At 41.6% G+C, this 21,866-nt stretch overlaps 1 protein-coding gene across 4 annotated transcripts in view; it reads right to left on the reverse strand.

Moving 5' to 3' along the window:
* LOC121558374 (RNA binding protein fox-1 homolog 1) overlaps positions 1–21,866 on the reverse strand; it is a 394,807-nt gene that overhangs the window by 152,059 nt on the left and 220,882 nt on the right. For 3 of the 4 annotated variants that reach the window (XM_041871773.2, XM_045214491.1, XM_045214490.1), the window contains exons 3-7: positions 17,775–17,918; positions 17,584–17,637; positions 17,174–17,266; positions 14,807–14,867; positions 14,345–14,398 (exon numbers count right to left, since the gene is read on the reverse strand). In XM_041871773.2, coding sequence (XP_041727707.2) covers positions 14,345–14,398; positions 14,807–14,867; positions 17,174–17,266; positions 17,584–17,637; positions 17,775–17,918 — 406 coding nt within the window. The remainder of the gene's footprint in view (positions 1–14,344; positions 14,399–14,806; positions 14,868–17,173; positions 17,267–17,583; positions 17,638–17,774; positions 17,919–21,866) is intronic. The other variant, XM_045214489.1, reaches the window with a different exon arrangement.

Here is a 21,866-nt window from a genome sequence, read left to right on the forward strand (position 1 = left end):
CACAATCAGTGAGTTAACAGGATTAGAGCATGATAGCTCCAGAATGGACCAGGCTATCATAAAGACAGTCAGTGAGTTAACAGGATTAGAGCGTGATAGCTCCAGAATGGACCAGGCTATCCTAAAGACAGTCAGTGAGTTAACAGGAGTAGAGCGCGATAGCTCCAGAATGGACCAGGCTATCCTAAAGACAGTCAGGTGAGTTAACAGGAGTAGAGCATGATAGCTCCAGAATGGACCAGGCTATCCTAAAGACAGTCAGTGAGTTAACAGGAGTAGAGCGGGATACCTCCAGAATGGACCAGGCTATCCTAAAGACAGTCAGTGAGTTAACAGGAGTAGAGCATGATAGCTCCAGAATTGACCAGTCTATCCTAAAGACACAGTCAGTGAGTTAACATGATTAGAGAGTGATAGCTCCAGAATGGACCAGGCTATCCTAAATACACAGTCAATGAGTTAACAGGATTTGAGCATGATAGCTCCAGAATGCACCAGGCTATCCTAAAGACATAGTCAGTGAGTTAACACGAGTAGAGCGTGATAGCTCCAGAATGGACCAAGCTATCCTAAAGACAGTCAGTGAGTTAACAGGATTAGAGCGTGATAGCTCCAGAATGGACCAGGCTATCCTAAAGCCACAGTCAGTGAGTTAACAGGAATAGAGCATGATAGCTCCAGAATGGACCAGGCTATCCTAAAGACAGTCAGTGAGTTAACATGATTAGAGCGTGATAGCTCCAGAATGGACCAGGCTATCCTAAAGACACCAAGTATATTGACTGGAGAGTTCAAGGTAAACATCTTCCTATTGATTGTATTATGCATGGGCACAACAACAACAACAAAAACACTGACTATGATGATGGTGATGATGGTGCAGTGTTGTCATAGTCTGACAGGTAATATACACTACAGGCATTGTGTGACCTTGGAAATGGAGAACATGTTTCTGTGCTCTCAAGGATATCACACTCAAGGACTTAAACACTCCAAGTGGTGGGACCTTTCAACGCTCCATCAAGAGAAGAGAGAGAAACACTGATGGAGGCGGGCGATTTTTGTTTTGGCGGACGGTTGTTGGGGTTGGTCCTGTGTTCTCCCTGGCGTCCTTACCCCCTTGTGGGAGGGTAGGAAGTGGGTGTGTTTGCACGCTCGGCCCATTTCCTCCGCAGTGAACCATGTGTTGTGCATTTTTGTGTTTGGAAAGATGCGGTGTTAATTGAGTGAGAGGGGACCTGTTGCATATGGTTGCATATCCTAGAGCCGACGGGTGTCTATGAGCAGGGGTAGTGAGAGGGAGCTTTCAATTTTGTGTAGATGAGGGATATACATTTTTTAAATATAGTATACATCTAATTTAATTTTTTATTGTCCTATCATGATGGAAAGATCCCCAACCCTATATCCTGGACACCCACCTGAGTGACCCATACACCAAAGAGAAGTTCCCATCTCTTTTATGGACCTGCTGTGAGTATGCAGCCTAAACATAGAAATAAATGCGGTCAGAGACCTACTTGAGCATCACCGCCCCCTCAAGATTCTGAGCCTGCCTGGCAGGGTTGGTCCTACAAAGCCAGAGCCCCCTGATAGGAGAGCATTATATACAATTAAATTCTCAAAGCTGCTAATGAGAAACTTGACGACCTTTTACCTAGCCAGTGGGGATTCTGGTGGGGTACCCCCACCCAGGTAGTGGCAGTGCTGGCAACACTGGCTGCAGTAACCCATGGGGAGGGGGTCACACTCGGACAATCAGAGAGGGGGTTTTATCATTGTGGCCCAGGTGGTACAAAATAATCAAAGGTCTGACTGCACGGAGATGCTTGGGAAAAATGGTTACAACGGGGGACCAGAGTGTTTGTGTCTCAGGTGAAGAGGGTGGATCTGATCTCCATCACCTAGGACTTTACATAGATTAAGTAGATGAATCAAATCTGACATTGTCAATTTCTGCTCAATCTTGCATGCTTTCTCAATCAGCTGTAACTGTATGTGCACTTGTAAATCAGGTCCTTTCTTGAGTTGGTCTCTGGGATACAACAACCGTTGAGTATCTGATTTTATGGTGGATTGTGGAGGAGGGGGGATGAGTGTGTTGGAGTATGTGAGTATGTGCGTGTGTGTTTGTCCAGCATCTGTTGTGGGGGGGTGGGGATGTTGGGGGGGTATGGGATGGACCACGGTAATTATTTGCTTGGATAACAATTGCTTGTCAATAAATTAAATGTAATACAATGGCAATCGATGGATGGGTCCTGGCCTCTTGGGGCCCTAGGGATCCGAAGGGATGTGGGTGGGATGCCGATCACTGGGATGACGGCTCAACTTGGGATGGGGAGGGGCTTTAGCGAGGGAATTAGTGGAGAACAATTGAAGGGATACTTAGTAGCGATGCAAAAATCATGGTACAGCTATATGGACACTCAATCATTACGTATTTTTTTAATGGTACATTTACAAACATATATAATGATAAATAGACTTGAAACTTGTATCTCATTATGGTGTAGGTGAAATTAGTATAGACAGTTATAATTGTAATGGCTTAGCTGATAATAACAAAAGAAGAACAATATTTACATGGCTCAAAGAGAAGGAATATAATATCTATTGTATACAGGAAACTCATTCAACAATTCTAGATGAAGTTGCGTGGAAAAAGGAATGGGGGGGCCGAAATATACTTCTCCCATGTGCAAAGAAATTCAAAAGGGGTGATGATATTAATTAATAGTAATTTCGATCCGAATGTGCAAATTGTCCAAATAGATACGCAAGGTAGAGGGATTATTTTAAATATGTTATTGGACCATAAACAGATATGGCTCATTAACATTTACGGACCAAATAATGATGATCCACACTTATTTGAAAATATATATAATAAATTATCAACCCTGCAAGCAATTCAAGACAATATTATTATGGTGGGGGATTATAATACTGTTTTAAATAGCTCAATGGACCGTAAAGGAAATCACACCACAAACAATCACCCACATGCTCTTAAGGAAATCGTGAATGTCATGGATACATTAGAACTAGTAGATATATGGAGGCTTAAATATCCTGATCTAGTGAGATATACATGGCGGAGACTCAATCAAGCTAGTCGTCTTGACTTCTTTCTTATCTCATTCTCGTTGGCACCTAAAGATTAAAAAGTGTTGATAGGGGACAGAATGCGGTCGGACCATCATATAATTGGCATATGCATTACTCTTACTGAATTTCCACGAGGGCGAGGATATTGGAAATTTAATCAAAGCCTATTGGATGATAATTTATTTTTAACTAGGACAAAGGAATTTATAACTGACTTTTTCCGACATAACATAGGTACAGCAAATCCCCTTATTGTATAGGACACCTTTAAATGTGCCTTTAGAGGCCATGCAATTCAGTACTCATCTCGAAAACAAAAGCAATTTAGGTCAAAAGAGTTTATACTAAGAAAGTAAATAGAAAGTCTAACAGAACAGATAGATGGCAATAAAAACTATAACATAGAGGCTCAGAATAAATTAGAGGAAAAACAAAAAGAAATGGAGAAACTTATTCAAGATCAAGTGTAATATATTATAAAAATAAAGCAAACTGGATGGAATATGGGGAAAAATGCAGCAAATTCTTTTTTAATCTTCAACATAGGAATGCTACCAAAAATAATTCAATGAAATTGGTTACAATTGACAATTGACGGAGTAACCCATGATTCACCAAATGATATTTTGAAGGAGGAAACAAGGTACTTTAAGCATATGTTTTCGTTTCAGTCGCCTCCATCTCCTCTAACTGAAGCTAATTGTAGAGATTTTTTTTCTATTGATAATATAAAATTAACAGCCAAACAGAAAGACTCATGTGAAGGTGAAATTACAGAGGAGGAACTTCTGGATGCAATTAAAGACTTTAAGTCTGGGAAAACTCCAGGGTTGGATGGCATACCAGTCGAAGTATACCAAATCTTTTTTGATATACTAAGAGGACCGCTATTAGCATGTTTTAACCACTCCTATGTAAATGGTAGATTATCTGACACTCAAGAAGAAGGTCTGATCTCATTATTACTGAAACAGGATACAAGTGGAAAATATAAAGATCCAGTCCATTTAAAAAATTGGAGGCCCCTTACACTTCAGTGTTGTGATGCAAAAATTCTAGCAAAATCTATAGCGCATAGAATTAAAAAGGTATTGTCGGATATTATTAATTCTAATCAGACAGGTTTTTTACATGGAAGATACATTGGAGATAATATAAGGCAAGTATTGGAAACAATAGAACATTATGGAAAATCGGAGACTCCAGGCCTGCTTTTCATTGCAGACTTCGAAAAGACATTTGATAAAGTACGACTGGGGTTTATATATAAATGCCTGGAGCATTTCAATTTTGGTGAATCTCTTATAAAATGGGTCAAAATCATGTATAGTAACCCTAGGTGTAAAATAGTAAATAATGGCTATTTCTCAGAAAGTTTTAAACTGTCAAGAGGAGTGAAACAAGGTTGCCCACTATCGGCATATCTATTTATTATTGCCATCGAGATGGTAGCTATTAAAATCAGATCCAACAATAATATCAGGGGATTAGAAATCCAGGTCTTAAAAACAAAGGTGTCATTGTACGCTGATGATTCATGTTTTCTTTTAAATCCACAACTAGAATCACTCCACAGCCTCATAGAGGATCTAGATACATTTTCTAACCTCTCTGGATTACAACCAAATTATAACAAATGTACTATATTACGTATTGGATCAATAAAAAATACAATTTTTACATTGCCATGTAGTTTACCAATAAAATGGTCTGATGGTGATGTGGATATACTCGGAATACATATCCCAAAGGAAATAAATGATCTCACTTCAATAAATTATAATAGAAAGTTAGCAAAAATAGATAAGATCTTGCTACCATGGAAAGGTGGGTGCCTGTCAATTTGTGGAAAAATCACCCTGATTAACTATTTAGTATTATCCCAGTTTACCTATTTGCTTATGGTCTTGCCTACGCCTAGCGAACAGTTTTTAAAATTATATGAGAAAAAAATATTCCATTTTATTTGGAACGGCAAGCCAGACAAAATTAAACGGGCCTATTTATATAATGAATATGAATTTAGAGGACAGAAATTATTAAATATTAAAGCATTAGACCTATCACTAAAAGCTTCAGTCATACAAAAGTTATACTTAAATCCGAACTGGTTCCCTAGCAAATTAGTAAGATTGTCTCACCCAATGTTCAAGAATGGCCTTTTTCCCTTTATTCAGATTACAACCACTCACTTTCTGTTATTTGAAAAGGAAATCATCTCCCAGATATCACTATTTCTAAAACAAGCCATAGAAAGTTGATTGCAATTTCAATTTAATCCTGCAGAAACGACAGAACAAATAATGCAACAAATATTGTGGTTAAACTCAAATATACTAATTGACAAAAAAATACTTTTTTTTGGGACAAAATGTTTAAAAAAGGTATAATCTTTGTAAATGATATCATCGGTAGGACTGGTGGAGTTATGTCGCACATGCAGCTAACAAAAACAAATGGAAATGTCTGCTCTACCCAAAATTACAACCAAATAATTGCAGCCTTACTGCAAAAATGGAAGAGGAAAGTGGAAGGAGGAGAAAGTAAGGAACTTGTCTGTCGGCCTTGCATTAAATAACATAAATGGTTAAGGAAAACTGTGATAAATAAAAAGGTATATCAGTTTCATTTAAGGACCAAAGGATTGACAGCCATCCCATATAGATTGCAAAATAGTTGGGAAGAGATTTTTGACGTACCGATCCCATGGCACAGTGTTTATGAACTGATACGCAAAACGACACCGGATTCAAAACTTAGAATCTTTCAATTTAAATTATTATATAAAATTCTTGCTACCAATAGAATGTTATTTACAGTGGGGAAAATAAGTATTTAGTCAGCCACCAATTGTGCAAGTTCTCCCACTTAAAAAGATGAGAGAGGCCTGTAATTTTCATCATAGGTACACGTCAACTATGACAGACACATTGAGAAAAGAAAATCCAGAAAATCACATTGTAGGATTTTTTATGAATTTATTTGCAAATTATGGTGGAAAATAAGTATTTGGTCACCTACAAACAAGCAAGATTTCTGGCTCTCACAGACCTGTAACTTCTTCTTTAAGAGGCTCCTCTGTCCTCCACTCGTTACCTGTATTAATGGCACCTGTTTGAACTTGTTATCAGTATAAAAGACACCTGTCCACAACCTCAAACAGTCACACTTCAAACTCCACTATGGCCAAGACCAAAGAGCTGTCAAAGGACACCAGAAACAAAATTGTAGACCTGCACCAGGCTGGGAAGACTGAATCTGCAATAGGTAAGCAGCTTGGTTTGAAGAAATCAACTGTGGGAGCAATTATTAGGAAATGGAAGACATACAAGACCACTGATAATCTCCCTCGATCTGGGGCTCCACGCAAGATCTCACCCCGTGGGGTCAAAATGATCACAAGAACGGTGAGCAAAAATCCCAGAACCACACGGGGGACCTAGTGAATGACCTGCAGAGAGCTGGGACCAAAGTAACAAAGCCTACCATCAGTAACACACTACACCGCCAGGGACTCAAATCCTGCAGTGCCAGACATGTCCCCCTGCTTAAGCCAGTACATGTCCAGGCCCGTCTGAAGTTTGCTAGAGTGCATTTGGATGATCCAGAAGAGGATTGGGAGAATGTCATATGGTCAGATGAAACCAAAATAGAACTTTTTGGTAAAAACTCAACTCGTCGTGTTTGGAGGACAAAGAATGCTGAGTTGCATCCAAAGAACACCATACCTACTGTGAAGCATGGGGGTGGAAACATCATGCTTTGGGGCTGTTTTTCTGCAAAGGGACCAGGACGACTGATCCGTGTAAAGGAAAGAATGAATGGGGCCATGTATCGTGAGATTTTGAGTGAAAACCTCCTTCCATCAGCATGGGCATTGAAGATGAAACGTGGCTGGGTCTTTCAGCATGACAATGATCCCAAACACACCGCCCGGGCAACGAAGGAGTGGCTTCGTAAGAAGCATTTCAAGGTCCTGGAGTGGCCTAGCCAGTCTCCAGATCTCAACCCCATAGAAAATCTTTGGAGGGAGTTGAAAGTCTGTGTTGCCCAGCGACAGCCCCAAAACATCACTGCTCTAGAGGAGATCTGCATGGAGGAATGGGCCAAAATACCAGCAACAGTGTGTGAAAACCTTGTGAAGACTTACAGAAAACGTTTGACCTGTGTCATTGCCAACAAAGGGTATATAACAAAGTATTGAGAAACTTTTGTTATTGACCAAATACTTATTTTACACCAAAATTTGCAAATATATTCATAAAAAATCCTACAATGTGATTTTATTTTCTCATTTTGTCTGTCATAGTTGACGTGTACCTATGATGAAAATTACAGGCCTCTCGCATATTTTTAAGTGGGAGAACTTGCACAATTGGTGGCTGACTAAATACTTTTTTCCCCCACTGTATATGGGGGATACAATCTTCCCAGCTCTGCAGATTTTGCTGCGAAGAGACAGAAACATTAGATCATTTGTTTTGGTACTGTCCATTTGTAGCTTGTTTTTGGACACAGGTCCAGGAATGGCTAAAGGATTGCAATATTTACCTGGAGCTAACCCTGCAGATAGCACTACTGTGTGATCTGAAAAGTCATAGTCAATCGATCAATAACATAATAATACTATTAGCAAAAATGTTTATTTTCAATTCACAATTTGTAGAAACAATGAGAATAGAAAGGTTCAGAACTTTTGTAAGACATCACAGTACAGTTGAAATACACTGTATATGGCAAATAGAAATCCTATATGGATGGTGTTAAAAGATAGATGGGAGGTGTTGAATGGAATTGAAGGATGGGACTAATAACAACTAACAACAAACAATAACAAGATAACTAATAATGTAGGTCCATAATAAGTGTATGGGTTGTAGGTTGGGAGCTTTTGTGAAGGAGCACAGTTAGAAAGATATGGCATATAGAAGCAAACCGGATGGACATCATGAAAATGATCGTAGAGGTTGAGAGTAGAAGAAGTTCAGGAGAAAGAACAATAAATGTAGATAGTGGGTATGGGCTGGAAGTAGAGGCCTAGGCGTTGTTGTTCACTAGTTTACTCCAAGTGGGGAAAGGGTGGCGGGGTTGGAAGGTAATAAAGGGGAATATATATATTTTTTTAAAGGATATGTATGTGTATGTATGTATGTATGTATGTATGTGTGTGTATGTGTATGTATATATATATGTATATGTATGTATGTGTGTATGTATATATTTATGTATATATATATACAGTGGGGAGAACAAGTATTTGATACACTGCCGATTTTGCAGGTTTTCCTACTTACAAAGCATGTAGAGGTCTGTAATTTTTATCATAGGTACACTTCAACTGTGAGAGACGGAATCTAAAACAAAAATCCAGAAAATCACATTGTATGATTTTTAAGTAATTTATTTGCATTTTATTGCATGACATAAGTATTTGATACATCAGAAAAGCAGAACTTATTATTTGGTACAGAAACCTTTGTTTGCAATTACAGAGATCATACGTTTCCTGTAGGTCTTGACCAGGTTTGCACACACTGCAGCAGGGATTTTGGCCCACTCCTCCATACAGACCTTCTCCAGATCCTTCAGGTTTCGGGGCTGTCGCTGGGCAATACGGACTTTCAGCTCCCTCCAAAGATTTTCTATTGGGTTCAGGTCTGGAGACTGGCTAGGCCACTCCAGGACCTTGAGATGCTTCTTACGGAGCCACTCCTTTTGTTGCCCTGGCTGTATGTTTCGGGTCGTTGTCATGCTGGAAGACCCAGCCACGACCCATATTCAATGCTCTTACTGAGGGAAGGAGGTTGTTGGCCAAGATATCGCGATACATGGCCCCATCCATCCTCCCCTCAATACGGTGCAGTCGTCCTGTCCCCTTTGCAAAAAAGCATCCCCAAAGAATTATGTTTCCACCTCCATGCTTCATGGTTGGGATGGTGTTCTTGGGGTTGTACTAATCCTTCTTCTTCCTCCAAACACGGCGAGTGGAGTTTAGACCAAAAAGCTATATTTTTGTCTCATCAGACCACATGACCTTCTCCCATTCCTCCTCTGGATCATCCAGATGGTCATTGGCAAACTTCAGACGGGCCTGGACATGCGCTGGCTTGAGCAGGGGGACATTGCATGCGCTGCAGGATTTTAATCCATGACGGCGTAGTGTGTTACTAATGGTTTGCTTTGAGACTGTGGTCCCAGCTCTCTTTAGGTCATTGACCAGGTCCTGCCGTGTAGTTCTAGGCTGATCCCTCACCTTCCTCATGATCATTGATGCCCCACAAGGTGAGATCTTGCATGGAGCCCCAGACCGAGGGTGATTGACCGTCATCTTGAACTTCTTCCATTTTCTAATAATTGCGCCAACAGTTGTTGCCTTCTCACCAAGCTGCTTGCCTATTGTCCTGTAGCCCATCCCAGCCTTCAATTTTATCCCATCCCAGCCCACAATTTTATCCCTGATGTCCTTACACAGCTCTCTGGTCTTGGCCATTGTGGAGAGGTTGGAGTCTGTTTGATTGAGTGTGTGGACAGGTGTCTTTTATACAGGTAACGAGTTCAAACAGGTGCAGTTAATACAGGTAATGAGTGGAGAACAGGAGGGCTTCTTAAAGAAAAACTAACAGGTCTGTGAGAGCCGGAATTCTTACTGGTTGGTAGGTGATCAAATACTTATGTCATGCAATAAAATGCAAATTAATTACTTAAAAATAATACAATGTGATTTTCTGGATTTTTGTTTTAGATTCCGTCTCTCATAGTTGAAGTGTACCTATGATAAAAATTACAGACCTCTACATGCTTTGTAAGTAGGAAAACCTGCAAAATCGGCAGTGTATCAAATACTTGTTCTCCCCACTGTATGTGTATATGTGTATATGTGTATATGTGTATATATATATATATATATATATATATATATATATATATATATATATATATATATATATATATATATATAAACATGGGGGATTGGAAGTGATGCAGACAATTACGTTGATGGAAGTTACAATCTATCTGCAATATTAAGCTGATCTACCCCCAAAAAAAAAAAAAAAACACTGATGGAGAAAGACACAGTCTGCATGACGGAGACGTGTGTGAGTCTGTGTGTGTATGTGTGTCTGTGTGTCTGTGTGTGTGTGTGTGAGAGATAGGTAGAGAGAGACAGAGGGAGGGTGATAGAGCATAGAGAAAAGTGGTATTATTAATAACATACCATTAATCTGATGAGATTACAGGTAGGAGAGTTAAAGTAATGAGGGTTGTTGGAGATTACAGGTAGGAGAGTTAAAGTGATGAGGGTTGTTGGCAGTGGTGTAAAGTACTTACAGTAAGTACAAATACTTTAAAGTACTACTTAAGTAGTCTTTTGGGGTATCTGTACTTTACTATTTATATTTTTGCTAACTTTTACTTCACTACATTCCTAAAGAAAAGAATGTACTTTTTACTCCATACATTTTCCCTGACACCCAAAAGTAGTCGTTACATTTTGAATGCTTAGCAGGACAGGAAAATGGCCCAATTCACACACTTATCAAGAGAACATCACTGGTCATCCCTACTGCCTTTGATCTGGCGGACTCACTAAACACACATGCTTCATTTGTAAATTATGTCTGAGTGTTGGAGTGTGCCCCTGACTATCCGTCAATAAAAATAAATAAAAATTGTGCCGTCTGGTTTGCTTATTGTAAGGAATTTGAAATGTTTTATACTTTTACTTTTACTTTTGATACTTAAGTACATTTAGGCAATTACATTTACTTTTGACACTTAAGTATATTTAAAACCAAATACTTTTAGACTTTTACTCAAGTAATATTTTACTGGGTGACTTTCACTTTTACTTGAGTCATTTTCTATTAAGGTATCTTTACTTTTACTGAAGTATGACAATTGACTACTTTTTCCACCACTGGTTGTTGGAGATTACCGGTAGGAGAGTTAAAGTAATGAGGGTTGTTGGAGATTACCGGTAGGAGAGTTAAAGTAATGAGGGTTGTTGGAGATTACAGGTAGGAGAGTTAAAGTGATGAGGGTTGTTGGAGATTACAGGTAGGATAGTTAAAGTAATGAGGGTTGTTGGAGATTACAGGTAGGAGAGTTAAAATGATGAGGGTTGTTGGAGATTACAGGTAGGATAGTTAATAATTCTATATTAAACTGATTATGGCAGTAGGCAGATTATGCAATAGTCATGTAAACACCTACTCTGCTTACCTTAATCGGCATAAGGTCATAATCGATGTAAGCATACGTCCGTTAAAACACCTGGTTTTCTGAACAATCTTTCAAATGATCAGGACATGTAAACACCCTTTATATGTCCCAACTCAGAATCAAATAGGCTTCCCAAAAATAACATGGTTGCTGTGGTACAATGTTTATTTTGATTGGCGATTTTCTGCAAGTTCCATCAGGTAGCCTGATTTCAGATGTGTCCATGTAAACAGGATTATTAGGAAAATCGTTCTTCTTGTAAAGCATGTAAACCTTTTAATCAAACGTTTATATTAATCTGACTATGTACACTTTCTCAGTGTGTCTATACAACAGACTACTGAGCAGGCCCAACTCCCAACCACCTCAGAACAGTCTCCAGACATAATCAGCACATATTCATGATGTCCTCATTAATCATAGAAGAGAAGGGAGACAGGAGATCCTAAAGCAGGCCCAACACACACTGACTTACACACACACGCGCACACACACACGCACGCACACACGGGCGCACAGACATACAAACACACACACGCACCCACAAAGTCTAATGGTGTTTGGGGAATTTGAAAGGTGAGACAAAGTGAATCAATACGGAGCCATCTTGTAATTAAAACAATGTGCACTGACCTAGGTAAATGAGCGTCTGGAGAAACAGAAAATATTGATTTCAATTTATAAATATATTTCAGCCCTTTGATGCCCTTGAAAAGACAGACAATTAGATATCTCTCTCTCTCTCTCTCTCTCTCTCTCTCTCTCTCTCTCTCTCTCTCTCTCTCTCTCTCTCTCTCTCTCTGTCTCTCTCTCTCTCTCTCTCTCTCTCGCTCTCGCTCTCGCTCTCGCTCTCTCTCTCTCTCTCTCTCTCTCTCCTGACTTTGTTGATATAATGATAAATCAGGATGATATTTTTCACCATAATGAGAGAGAGGGTAATGACAGGAGAGGACGGAAGGTCACGGCTGGTACAGCCAAGGTTAACACACACACATACATACACATACACATACACATACACATACACATACACATACACATACACATACACATACACATACACGTAAATACACACACACACACAAACACACACACACACACACACACACACACACCCCAAAGAGAGAGATATGGAAAAAGACAAAGAAAGAATCTAAAACAATCCCCCAAATCCTAGCAGTCATAAAATGCTTGATGTTGATGTGTGTGTGTGTGTGTGTGTGCAGGACTATTTGTTGTTGTGTCTGTGAGTCAGCATGAACTCTCCTACCCCTCTACTCTATAAATATCTATTTGTTACCACTGTCTTCTGATTCTTCTGTACTGCACTAAAGCCTTGTAGACCCAGGTTGGTCTGGCCTTGGTGGGCATTCAACCCAGGTTGGTCTGGCCTTGGTGGGCATTCAACCCGGGTTGGTCTGGCCTTGGTGGGCACAGCTCAAATTGGGTTGGTCTGGCCTTAATGGGCACAGCTATATTGGGTGTCCACTGCCTCTAGAATTTTGAAATGATGTCATGCTGCTAGGTAGCCATAACTGTGCAGCTAGCTTCGCTGATGTTACTAGTTAGTTAGCTAGAATTTCTTGAAAGTTGCTACAACAATTTGTTGAAGAAATAATTAAATTCACCCTCACCACACTGTAACTAAATTTACCCCATACTCCTGCCAGTGTCAGCCACCCAAGTTTTTAGCTTGCTAGCTAGGTAGCTAAATGGTTAGCGTCGTCGCTAGCAAAACAGGATAGCTAGCTAAATTCCTATTGTTTGCTTACCATGGCATTGGCTACTAGCTAACTAGCTAACCAAACAAACTAGATGACAGGTTTGATAGGATGTAGCTAGCTAGTTTTCAATAATGTATCAATATGACATGACTAGCTAAAATCTCTGCTAACTCACATTAGCTAGCTCATTTCAACTCTGATTTGCAAGCTAATGTTAGCTAGGTAGCATTCGAGGGCTGCTAACCAAAAACAATGCCTGACATTGTCCTTATAAAAGTTTATTGTGTAAAGCAAAGATAAATTAAGGATCCAGCTATGGTGGTAAATAATGTAATGTCTGACTGCTGCAGTCCATGTGCTAGCTAGTAGTAGCAACAACACACACACGGAGCACTCAGCAGTGATCATCTGGTGGTTGCATAGTAACAACGTCACAAACCCAAATCAAATCCAGGTAGCACCAGTTGTGAAACTGGGCTGCACTGGCCCGGGTTTCCCCAGACCCAGCTCAAATTGGAGAATTCCATTGGAGCCAGCTGGAATTTGGCCCTGATTTAAAGTGCCAATAGAAAAGGGTCTTAACAGCTAGCTAGGTGAATTGTGTGATGTGGATCGCTGAATCGTGTGATGTGGATCGCTGAATCGTGTGATGTGGATGTGGTTCGGTGAATCGTGTGATGTGGATGTGGTTCGGTGAATCGTGTGATGTGGGTGTGGTTCGGTGAATCGTGTGATGTGGATGTGGTTCAGTGAATCATGTGATGTGGATGAGGATTGCTGAATCATGTGATGTTGATGTGGTTTGGTGAATTGTGTGATGTGGATGTGGTTCGGTGAATCGTGTGATGTGGTTCGGTGAATCGTGTGATGTGGATGTGGATTGCTGAATCATGTGATGTGGATGTGGTTCGGTGAATCGTGTGATGTGGATGTGGTTCGGTGAATCGTGTGATGTGGATGTGGTTCGGTGAATCGTGTGATGTGGATGTGGTTCGCTGAATCATGTGATGTGGATGTGGTTCGGTGAATCATGTGATGTGGATGTGGTTTGGTGAATCGTGTGATATGGATGTGGTTCGATTAATCATGTGATGTGGATATGGTTCGGTGAATCGTGTGATGTGGATGTGGTTCGGTGAATCATGTTATTAGTAACCTTGTCCAAGACCTAAAGACATGGAACACACAGTTAATGTGGATTCAGAACCCAGATCAGTCACATATTCATAGAGAGGCAGAGACCAACAGAGAGGGAAGATAGTTTACATCCTCATCTGTCCTCTTACCTGCATAGAACTCTGGACTGTAGACTGCACCGACTACTGGGTTCAACTTCCACCCTGGAGAGAGAGAGAGAGAGAGAGAGAGAGAGAGAGAGAGAGAGAGAGAGAGAGAGAGAGAGAGAGAGAGAGAGAGAGAGAGAGAGAGAGAGAGAGAGAGAGAGAGAGAAAGACAAGGAAGGAAGGAGAGGGACAGAGAGAGAGAGATGAAAAAGAAAATTCAGCAGCTGTTGCAGCATATAAGTGATCTTTATTATCAGAAATATTTTCTAGAAGATAAAGACATATATAGAAAACATATAAGTAGTTTTAAACCCCTCCCACAGAAGCCCAGTGAGTCTTAAACCCCTCCCACAGAAGCCCAGTGAGTTTTAAACCCTTCCCACAGAATCCCAGTGAGTCTTAAACCCCTCCCACAGAGGCCTGGTGAGTCTTAAACCCCTCCCACAGAAGCCCAGTGAGTTTTACCGTTTGCATAAGGGTTGACTGTCTTCTTATTGGTCATTACCCGTGCTGTTGCATTGTTGACCTATCACAGACAGGCTTGTATCAGTGCATGTCCAATAGCAGTCAGCCAACAGTATGTTGTGATCAATGAAGCGGCATGCTTCCATATCATAATTTGTACATCAATGTGTTCCAAAACGTTTAAGTTGTCATGACAAACATCCATGTCAGTATTTAAACATGTCATACATGAATAGTAAAGAATCATACAAAGCAAATAAAAAAAATATTTTCATATTTTCATATTGTAAAAGATTTCCAGCATGCTTAATCCAGTTCTGGTCTTCAAAAGTAAATGAGCGAAACATAAAGGAAACAACACTGGACAAACAATCAAACAGCTGTGTTGTCATATGAAGGAGCATGCAGTAGAGAGGGGGAAGTGGAAACAACTAACAAAGAACATGGAGGAGGAGGAGGAGGAGGAAGGAGGAGGAAGAAGGAGGAAGGAGGAGGAGGAGGAGGAGGAGGAGGAGAAGGAGGAGGAGGAGGAGGAGGAGGAAGGAGGAGCAGGTGGAAGGAGGAGGGAGGAAGGAGGAGGAGGAAGGAGGAGGGCATGTTTGGAGCATTCTGCAACATCCAGTCATCTTCCAGAGTAAGGAGAACCATCAGACAGACACAAAGCAACATGTAGCATTCACACTCCACCTCACCAAGCCTGGAGTGTCATCGCAACAACAATCAGAGTCATCAACCAAATCAAAACAGAAATAAATACAGAAATAAAAACGGATCAAATCAACCAATCAATTAATCAGTCAATCAATCAAGTCATTCCAGCTTGAATCACAGCTAACAGAAGGGAAAATTAAAAACAGGGTGCATTGTGGTCCAAAAACACAATCAACGGGTTCCACAGTCCCAGAGAAGAGGTGCAACGAGTCAGTGCATGTCTCAACCAATCATATTGGGTCACGCATCACGCATCATCACGCATCATCACGCTAGCAGCTGGACTGAGACATTGAGTGGTAAAACACGCCGTAACACGCAAGAGAAAACATATAATCATAACACAGCTTCAAGAAACACCCAACTCAACCACAAGCCAAAAGAAAGTCACGTGAATTTGAGCATAGCGAGCGTTCGAGATAGAGAGAGTGTGTGAGAGTGAGAGAGAGAGAGAGAGAGAGAGAGAGAGAGAGAGAGAGAGAGAGAGAGAGAGAGAGATGGTAGTAATAATACATTGGCAGAATGGCTCACTTCACACTTACCATTCCCAGACCTGTTTTTGGCCCCGCCCACTTGTTTGTGTTTTGTTACCGTGGTAACAGAGTTGGGGGCCTATACGAGTGGAGCTACCATTGGGAAGATGGAGGAGGGGGAGATGAGAGAGGAATATGCAACGTCTTACTCAAGAGGCCAAAGCAATGGCAGTTATACCCGCAATCACTATCCAGCGTTTCCCAAACTCGGTCCTCGGGACCCGAAGGGGTGCACGTTTAGTTTTTTGCCTTAGCACTACACAGCTGATTCAAATTATAAAAGCTTGATGATGAGTTGATTATTTGAATCAGCTGTGTAGTGTTAGTGCAAAAACTAAAACGTGCACCTTTTGGGGTCCCGAGGACCGAGTTTGGGAAACCCTGCACTATGCACTAAAAACTCTCTCTCTTTTAGCTCTCTCTGTAGTTCTCTAAAGGTCTCTGTGTGGCTCCCAAAACATATTTTTATTCTTGGATTGTATTTGTGAGTTGCCAAGTAAACCAAATCAATGTTTCTAGAATACTGTTGGATGAGACTAAGTGGCAAATACTATCATTTTTCTCTTTAGCTTTTATATGTTATACTTTTTCTCCACTGTTTATAGGGGACTGTAGTTTATAACTTACAGGCCACCGTATATCCCTAACCCTGCAGTGAGGTCACTCACTACCCATGATCCTTCACTGCTTTGTTTACTTCCTGACTTTTCTGAGGAACTGGCTCTAAGCACTAGGGGGAACCCTTGAACTTCAGAAAGACAAAACACAATATTTACTTCACAACAACCTTCTACTTAAGTTAACAATTGAGCTCTTTTGAAAATAAATGAAGTCATAACAAAATGAAGCAAATCCTGGGAAATATACATCAGTAAACTTGTACACGTATTCATGGATGTAAAATACCTGACAATAAATCAAAATGGGGTCTGTATGAGGAGGGTGAGGGAGGGAGGTGAGGGCGCAGGTGGAGAGAAAGGTGACGTGTGGGACAGGGTGAAATGGGGGGAGTGAAGCAGACGTTATACACACACACACATTCACACACACTGAACACAGAGGTAGAGGAGGAGGTAAAGGAGGAAGAGGAGGAGGAAGTAGAGGAAGTATTTGTAACATGCACCTCTATTTTACGGCCTTCTACGACCGTGCCGTGTAATTTTTCTCGCGCCCTGTCAGCGTCCGCACTATGCTCGAAAGTTACGAACCCAAAACCCTGCATGCAGGATGGAGAGGGAGAGAACAACATGCATGTTATTAATATTATTATCATTATAATCTTTATTCATATGATTACTGTCATTACTCATGGTACTCCAGTCATCCAGTCATTACAGAAAACAGCCTGGGGTATCGTTCAGAAGAATAAAAGGAGAAAACATTTTGAAACGTAGAAGGATTAAGCACACTTTAGGTAGGTACCCCCTCTGCTTCAAAACTTTTTCCATATCTTCTATCCTCTAACACAAATCTCTAACCTCTAGCTTCCTCTAACAACTACCAATGAGAAGAGAAACACAACGCATCACGTACCTTAGAGCCCCGCTCGTTAAAAATTATTTCAACATCTAATATTTTACCAAATTGCTGGAAAGAAAGACAGAAAAAAGACAGAGTCAGTGACATTCTTTAATGGAGGATTATTCAGTACTACAGCATATGTAGCATTTGGAAATGATTAACTTTTGGGGGGATAAAATCAATAATTGTACTGTAATACTCACGCCAAACATTTGCCTGAGGTCTGGGTCCCTGAACCTGAAGGGTATGTTGGAGACATGGAGCCGCTTGGGTTGCGTCTTACTGTTAGAACTGTCAGACGACTGGCTCTGCTGCTGACTGTCTGTCTGAGCCTCCTCCTCCGTCTGCTGGGGGAGGAGGAGGGAGGGAGGGAGGGAGGGAGGGAGGGAGGGGAGGGGAGGGAGGGAGGGAGGGAGGGAGGGAGGGGGAGAGGGAAGGAGGGGAGGGAAAGAGGGGGGAGGGGAGTGAGGGGGAGGAAGGAGAGAGACAGAATTATACACACAAAATAAACTAAAGAAAGGAACACATGTTGACCTCTAGTGTCATACTAGAACAGCTGATCAATACTAGAATGATACTAGAGGTGAACAGCTGATCTATACTAGAATGACACTAGAGGTGAACAGCTGATCTATACTAGAATGACACTAGAGGTGAACAGCTGATCTATACTAGAATTATACTTGAGGTGAACAGCTGATCTATACTAGAATGACACTAGAGGTGAACAGCTGATCTATACTAGAATGACACTAGAGGTGAACAGCTGATCTATACTAGAATGACACTAGAGGTGAACAGCTGATCTATACTAGAATGACACTAGAGGTGAACAGCTGATCTATACTAGAATGACACTAGAGGTGAACAGCTGATCTATACTAGAATGACACTAGAGGTGAACAGCTGATCTATACTAGAATGACACTAGAGGTGAACAGCTGATCTAAATTCACGCTCAGGTCAGTCTATCTTTCCACAGCCTGAGTAGACACACACACACACACACACACACACACACAGGGGAAACAGAACTAGCTCATTGAGTTATCTGTCAGTTCTCACAGTAAATCTGTACAGAGCCCTACATTTCCTATGGCCCATAAGGCAACGTTCATCGTTAGAACCTTCATAGGACCATCGATAAATCTCCAAGCTGTTTCCCAAAACTACTGTGCCACTCGGGAGCGCCACATACAACAGCAGTCTATATTCTCACATTCTAATCGTTTGACTACCCCATGGGTCCTGGTTGGACTACCTTTGACTACCCCATGGGTCCTGGTTGGACTACCTTTGACTACCCCATGGGTCCTGGTTGGACTACCTTTGACTACCCCATGGGTCCTGGTTGGACTACCTTTGACTACCCCATGGGTCCTGGTTGGACTACCTTTGACTACCCCATGGGTCCTGGTTGGACTACCTTTGACTACCCCATGGGTCCTGGTTGGACTACCTTTGACTACCCCATGGGTCCTGGTTGGACTACCTTTGACTACCCCATGGGTCCTGGTTGGACTACCTTTGACTACCCCTTGGGTCCTGGTTGGACTACCTTTGACTACCCCATGGGTCCTGGTTGGACTACCTTTGACTACCCCATGGGTCCTGGTTGGACTACCTTTGACTACCCCATGGGTCCTGGTTGGACTACCTTTGACTACCCCATGGGTCCTGGTTGGACTACCTTTGACTACCCCATGGGTCCTGGTTGGACTACCTTTGACTACCCCATGGGTCCTGGTTGGACTACCTTTGACTACCCCATGGGTCTTGGTTGGACTACCTTTGACTACCCCATGGGTCCTGGTTGGACTACCTTTGACTACCCCATGGGTCCTGGTTGGACTACCTTTGACTACCCTATGGGTCCTGGTTGGACTACTATATATCCTATAGAGACATCTGATAGAGACAGACCCAGTCCTCTACTGTCTATATATCCTATAAATACATCTGATAGAGCCAGACCCAGTCATCTACTGTCTATATATCCTATAGAGACATCTGATAGACAGACCCAGTCCTCTACTGTCTATATATCCTATAGAGACATCTGATAGACAGACCCAGTCCTCTACTGTCCATATATCCTATAAAGAAATCAGATAGAGACAGACCCAGTCCTCTACTGTCTATATATCCTATAGAGACATCTGATAGACAGACCCAGTCCTCTACTGTCTATATATCCTATAGAGACATCTGATAGACAGACCCAGTCCTCTACTGTCTATATATCCTATAGAGACATCTGATAGACAGACCCAGTCCTCTACTGTCTATATATCCTATAGAGACATCTGATAGACAGACCCAGTCCTCTACTGTCTATATATCCTATAGAGACATCTGATAGACAGACCCAGTCCTCTACTGTCTATATATCCTATAGAGACATCTGATAGACAGACCCAGTCCTCTACTGTCTATATATCCTATAGAGACATCTGATATAGACAGACCCAGTCCTCTACTGTCTATATATCCTATACAGACATCTGATAGACAGACCCAGTCCTCTACTGTCTATACATTGGGGAGAACAAGTATTTGATACACTGCCGATTTTGCAGGTTTTCTACTTACAAAGCATGTAGAGGTCTGTAATTTTTATCATAGGTACACACTCCAGCTTCAGAGATTTTTGCAGTTCGTTCCAGTCATTGGCAGCAGAGAACTGGAAGGAATGGCGGCCAAAGGAGGTGTTGGCTTTGGGGATGACCAGTGAGATATACCTGCTGGAGCGCAGACTACGGGTGGGTGTTGCTATGGTGACCAGTGAGCTAAGATAAGGCGGGGATTTGCCTAGCAGTGATTTATAGATGACCTGGAGCCAGTGGGTTTGGCGACTAATATGTAGTGAGGGCCAGCCAACAAGAGCGTACAGGTCACAATGGTGAGTAGTATATGGGGCTTTGGTGACAAAACGGATGGCACTGTGATAGACTACATCCAATTTTCTTAGTAGAGTGTTGGAGGCTATTTTGTAAATGACATCGCCAAAGTCAAGGATCGGTAGGATAGTCCGTTTTATGAGGGCATGTTTGGCAGCATGAGTGAAGGAAGCTTTGTTGCGAAATAGGAAGCCGATTCTAGATCTAACTTTTGATTGGAGATGCTTAATGTGAGTCTGGAAGGAGAGTTTACGGTCTAACCAGACCGGTCTAACCAGGTATTTGTAGTATTTATACATATCCTGCCAAATAAATGTTTTCCATTTTATTCTTAGTCATACACACACACACACACACACACACACACACACACACACACACACACACACACACACACACACTGTACATTCAGTTCCATGCTTAACCCAGTTACAAGAAAGAGAATACTTTCCAATCCTCCCTGAACCAACTCTGGGCTGATGGCCAGCTCAAAATACTGTCTGTGTGTATACAGAGGAGGAAGCATACGGCTGACAGGCTGCTGCTACACACACACACATACACACACACACACACACACACACACACACACACACACACACACACACACACACACACGCGCGCGCGCATGAGCAGCAGCAGCGTATGCCATCTGTTGATTGTACTGGCAGCAGACGCCTTCAAACGAGGGAAGAAAACGAATAAAAATATATATCTTGTATTCTTTTTGCAGCATCAGAAGCTTTGTCTAATAGTCAGAGGGGAAGAAGAGAGACTTGTTTTAGACATACTGCTGGAGAGAAGGAGTCAAAGGACAGAGAGAGAAACAGACACTGATGACTGGAGAGAACTGAGACTCTAGGGAGGGAGGGAGGGAGGGAGGGAGGGTGGGAGGGAGGGAGGGAGGGAGGGAGGGAGGGAGAGAAATGTCTCTTCTTTTGGAACTTTTGTGAGGGTAATGTTTACTGACATATTATCTATTTCACTTTCTTTGGCAATATTAACCTATGTTTCCCATGCCAATAAAGCCCTTTGAATTTAAATGAATTGAATTTAAATGAGAGAGAGAGAGAGAGAGAGAGAGAGAGAGAGAGAGAGAGAGAGAGAGAGAGAGAGAGAGAGAGAGAGAGAGAGAGAGAGAGAGAGAGAGAGAGAGAGAGAGAGAGAGAGAGAGAGAGAGAGAGAGAGAGAGAGAGAGAGAGAGAGAGAGAGAGAGAGAGAGAGAGAGAGAGAGAGAGAGAGCGAGAAAGATAAATTGGATTCCTAACAATTATTTAACATTTACCATCAGACCACATTTATACCCTAGCCACTATAATTGATAAACCTGCTTTGTGGGTTTCCAAAAAGCCTTTGATTCAGTTTGGCTTTTCACATTAATGTGGTGTAGGTGGA

The sequence above is a fragment of the Coregonus clupeaformis genome, unplaced genomic scaffold, assembly GCF_020615455.1.
Source record: "Coregonus clupeaformis isolate EN_2021a unplaced genomic scaffold, ASM2061545v1 scaf0267, whole genome shotgun sequence".
In the NCBI taxonomy this organism is placed as follows: domain Eukaryota; kingdom Metazoa; phylum Chordata; class Actinopteri; order Salmoniformes; family Salmonidae; genus Coregonus; species Coregonus clupeaformis.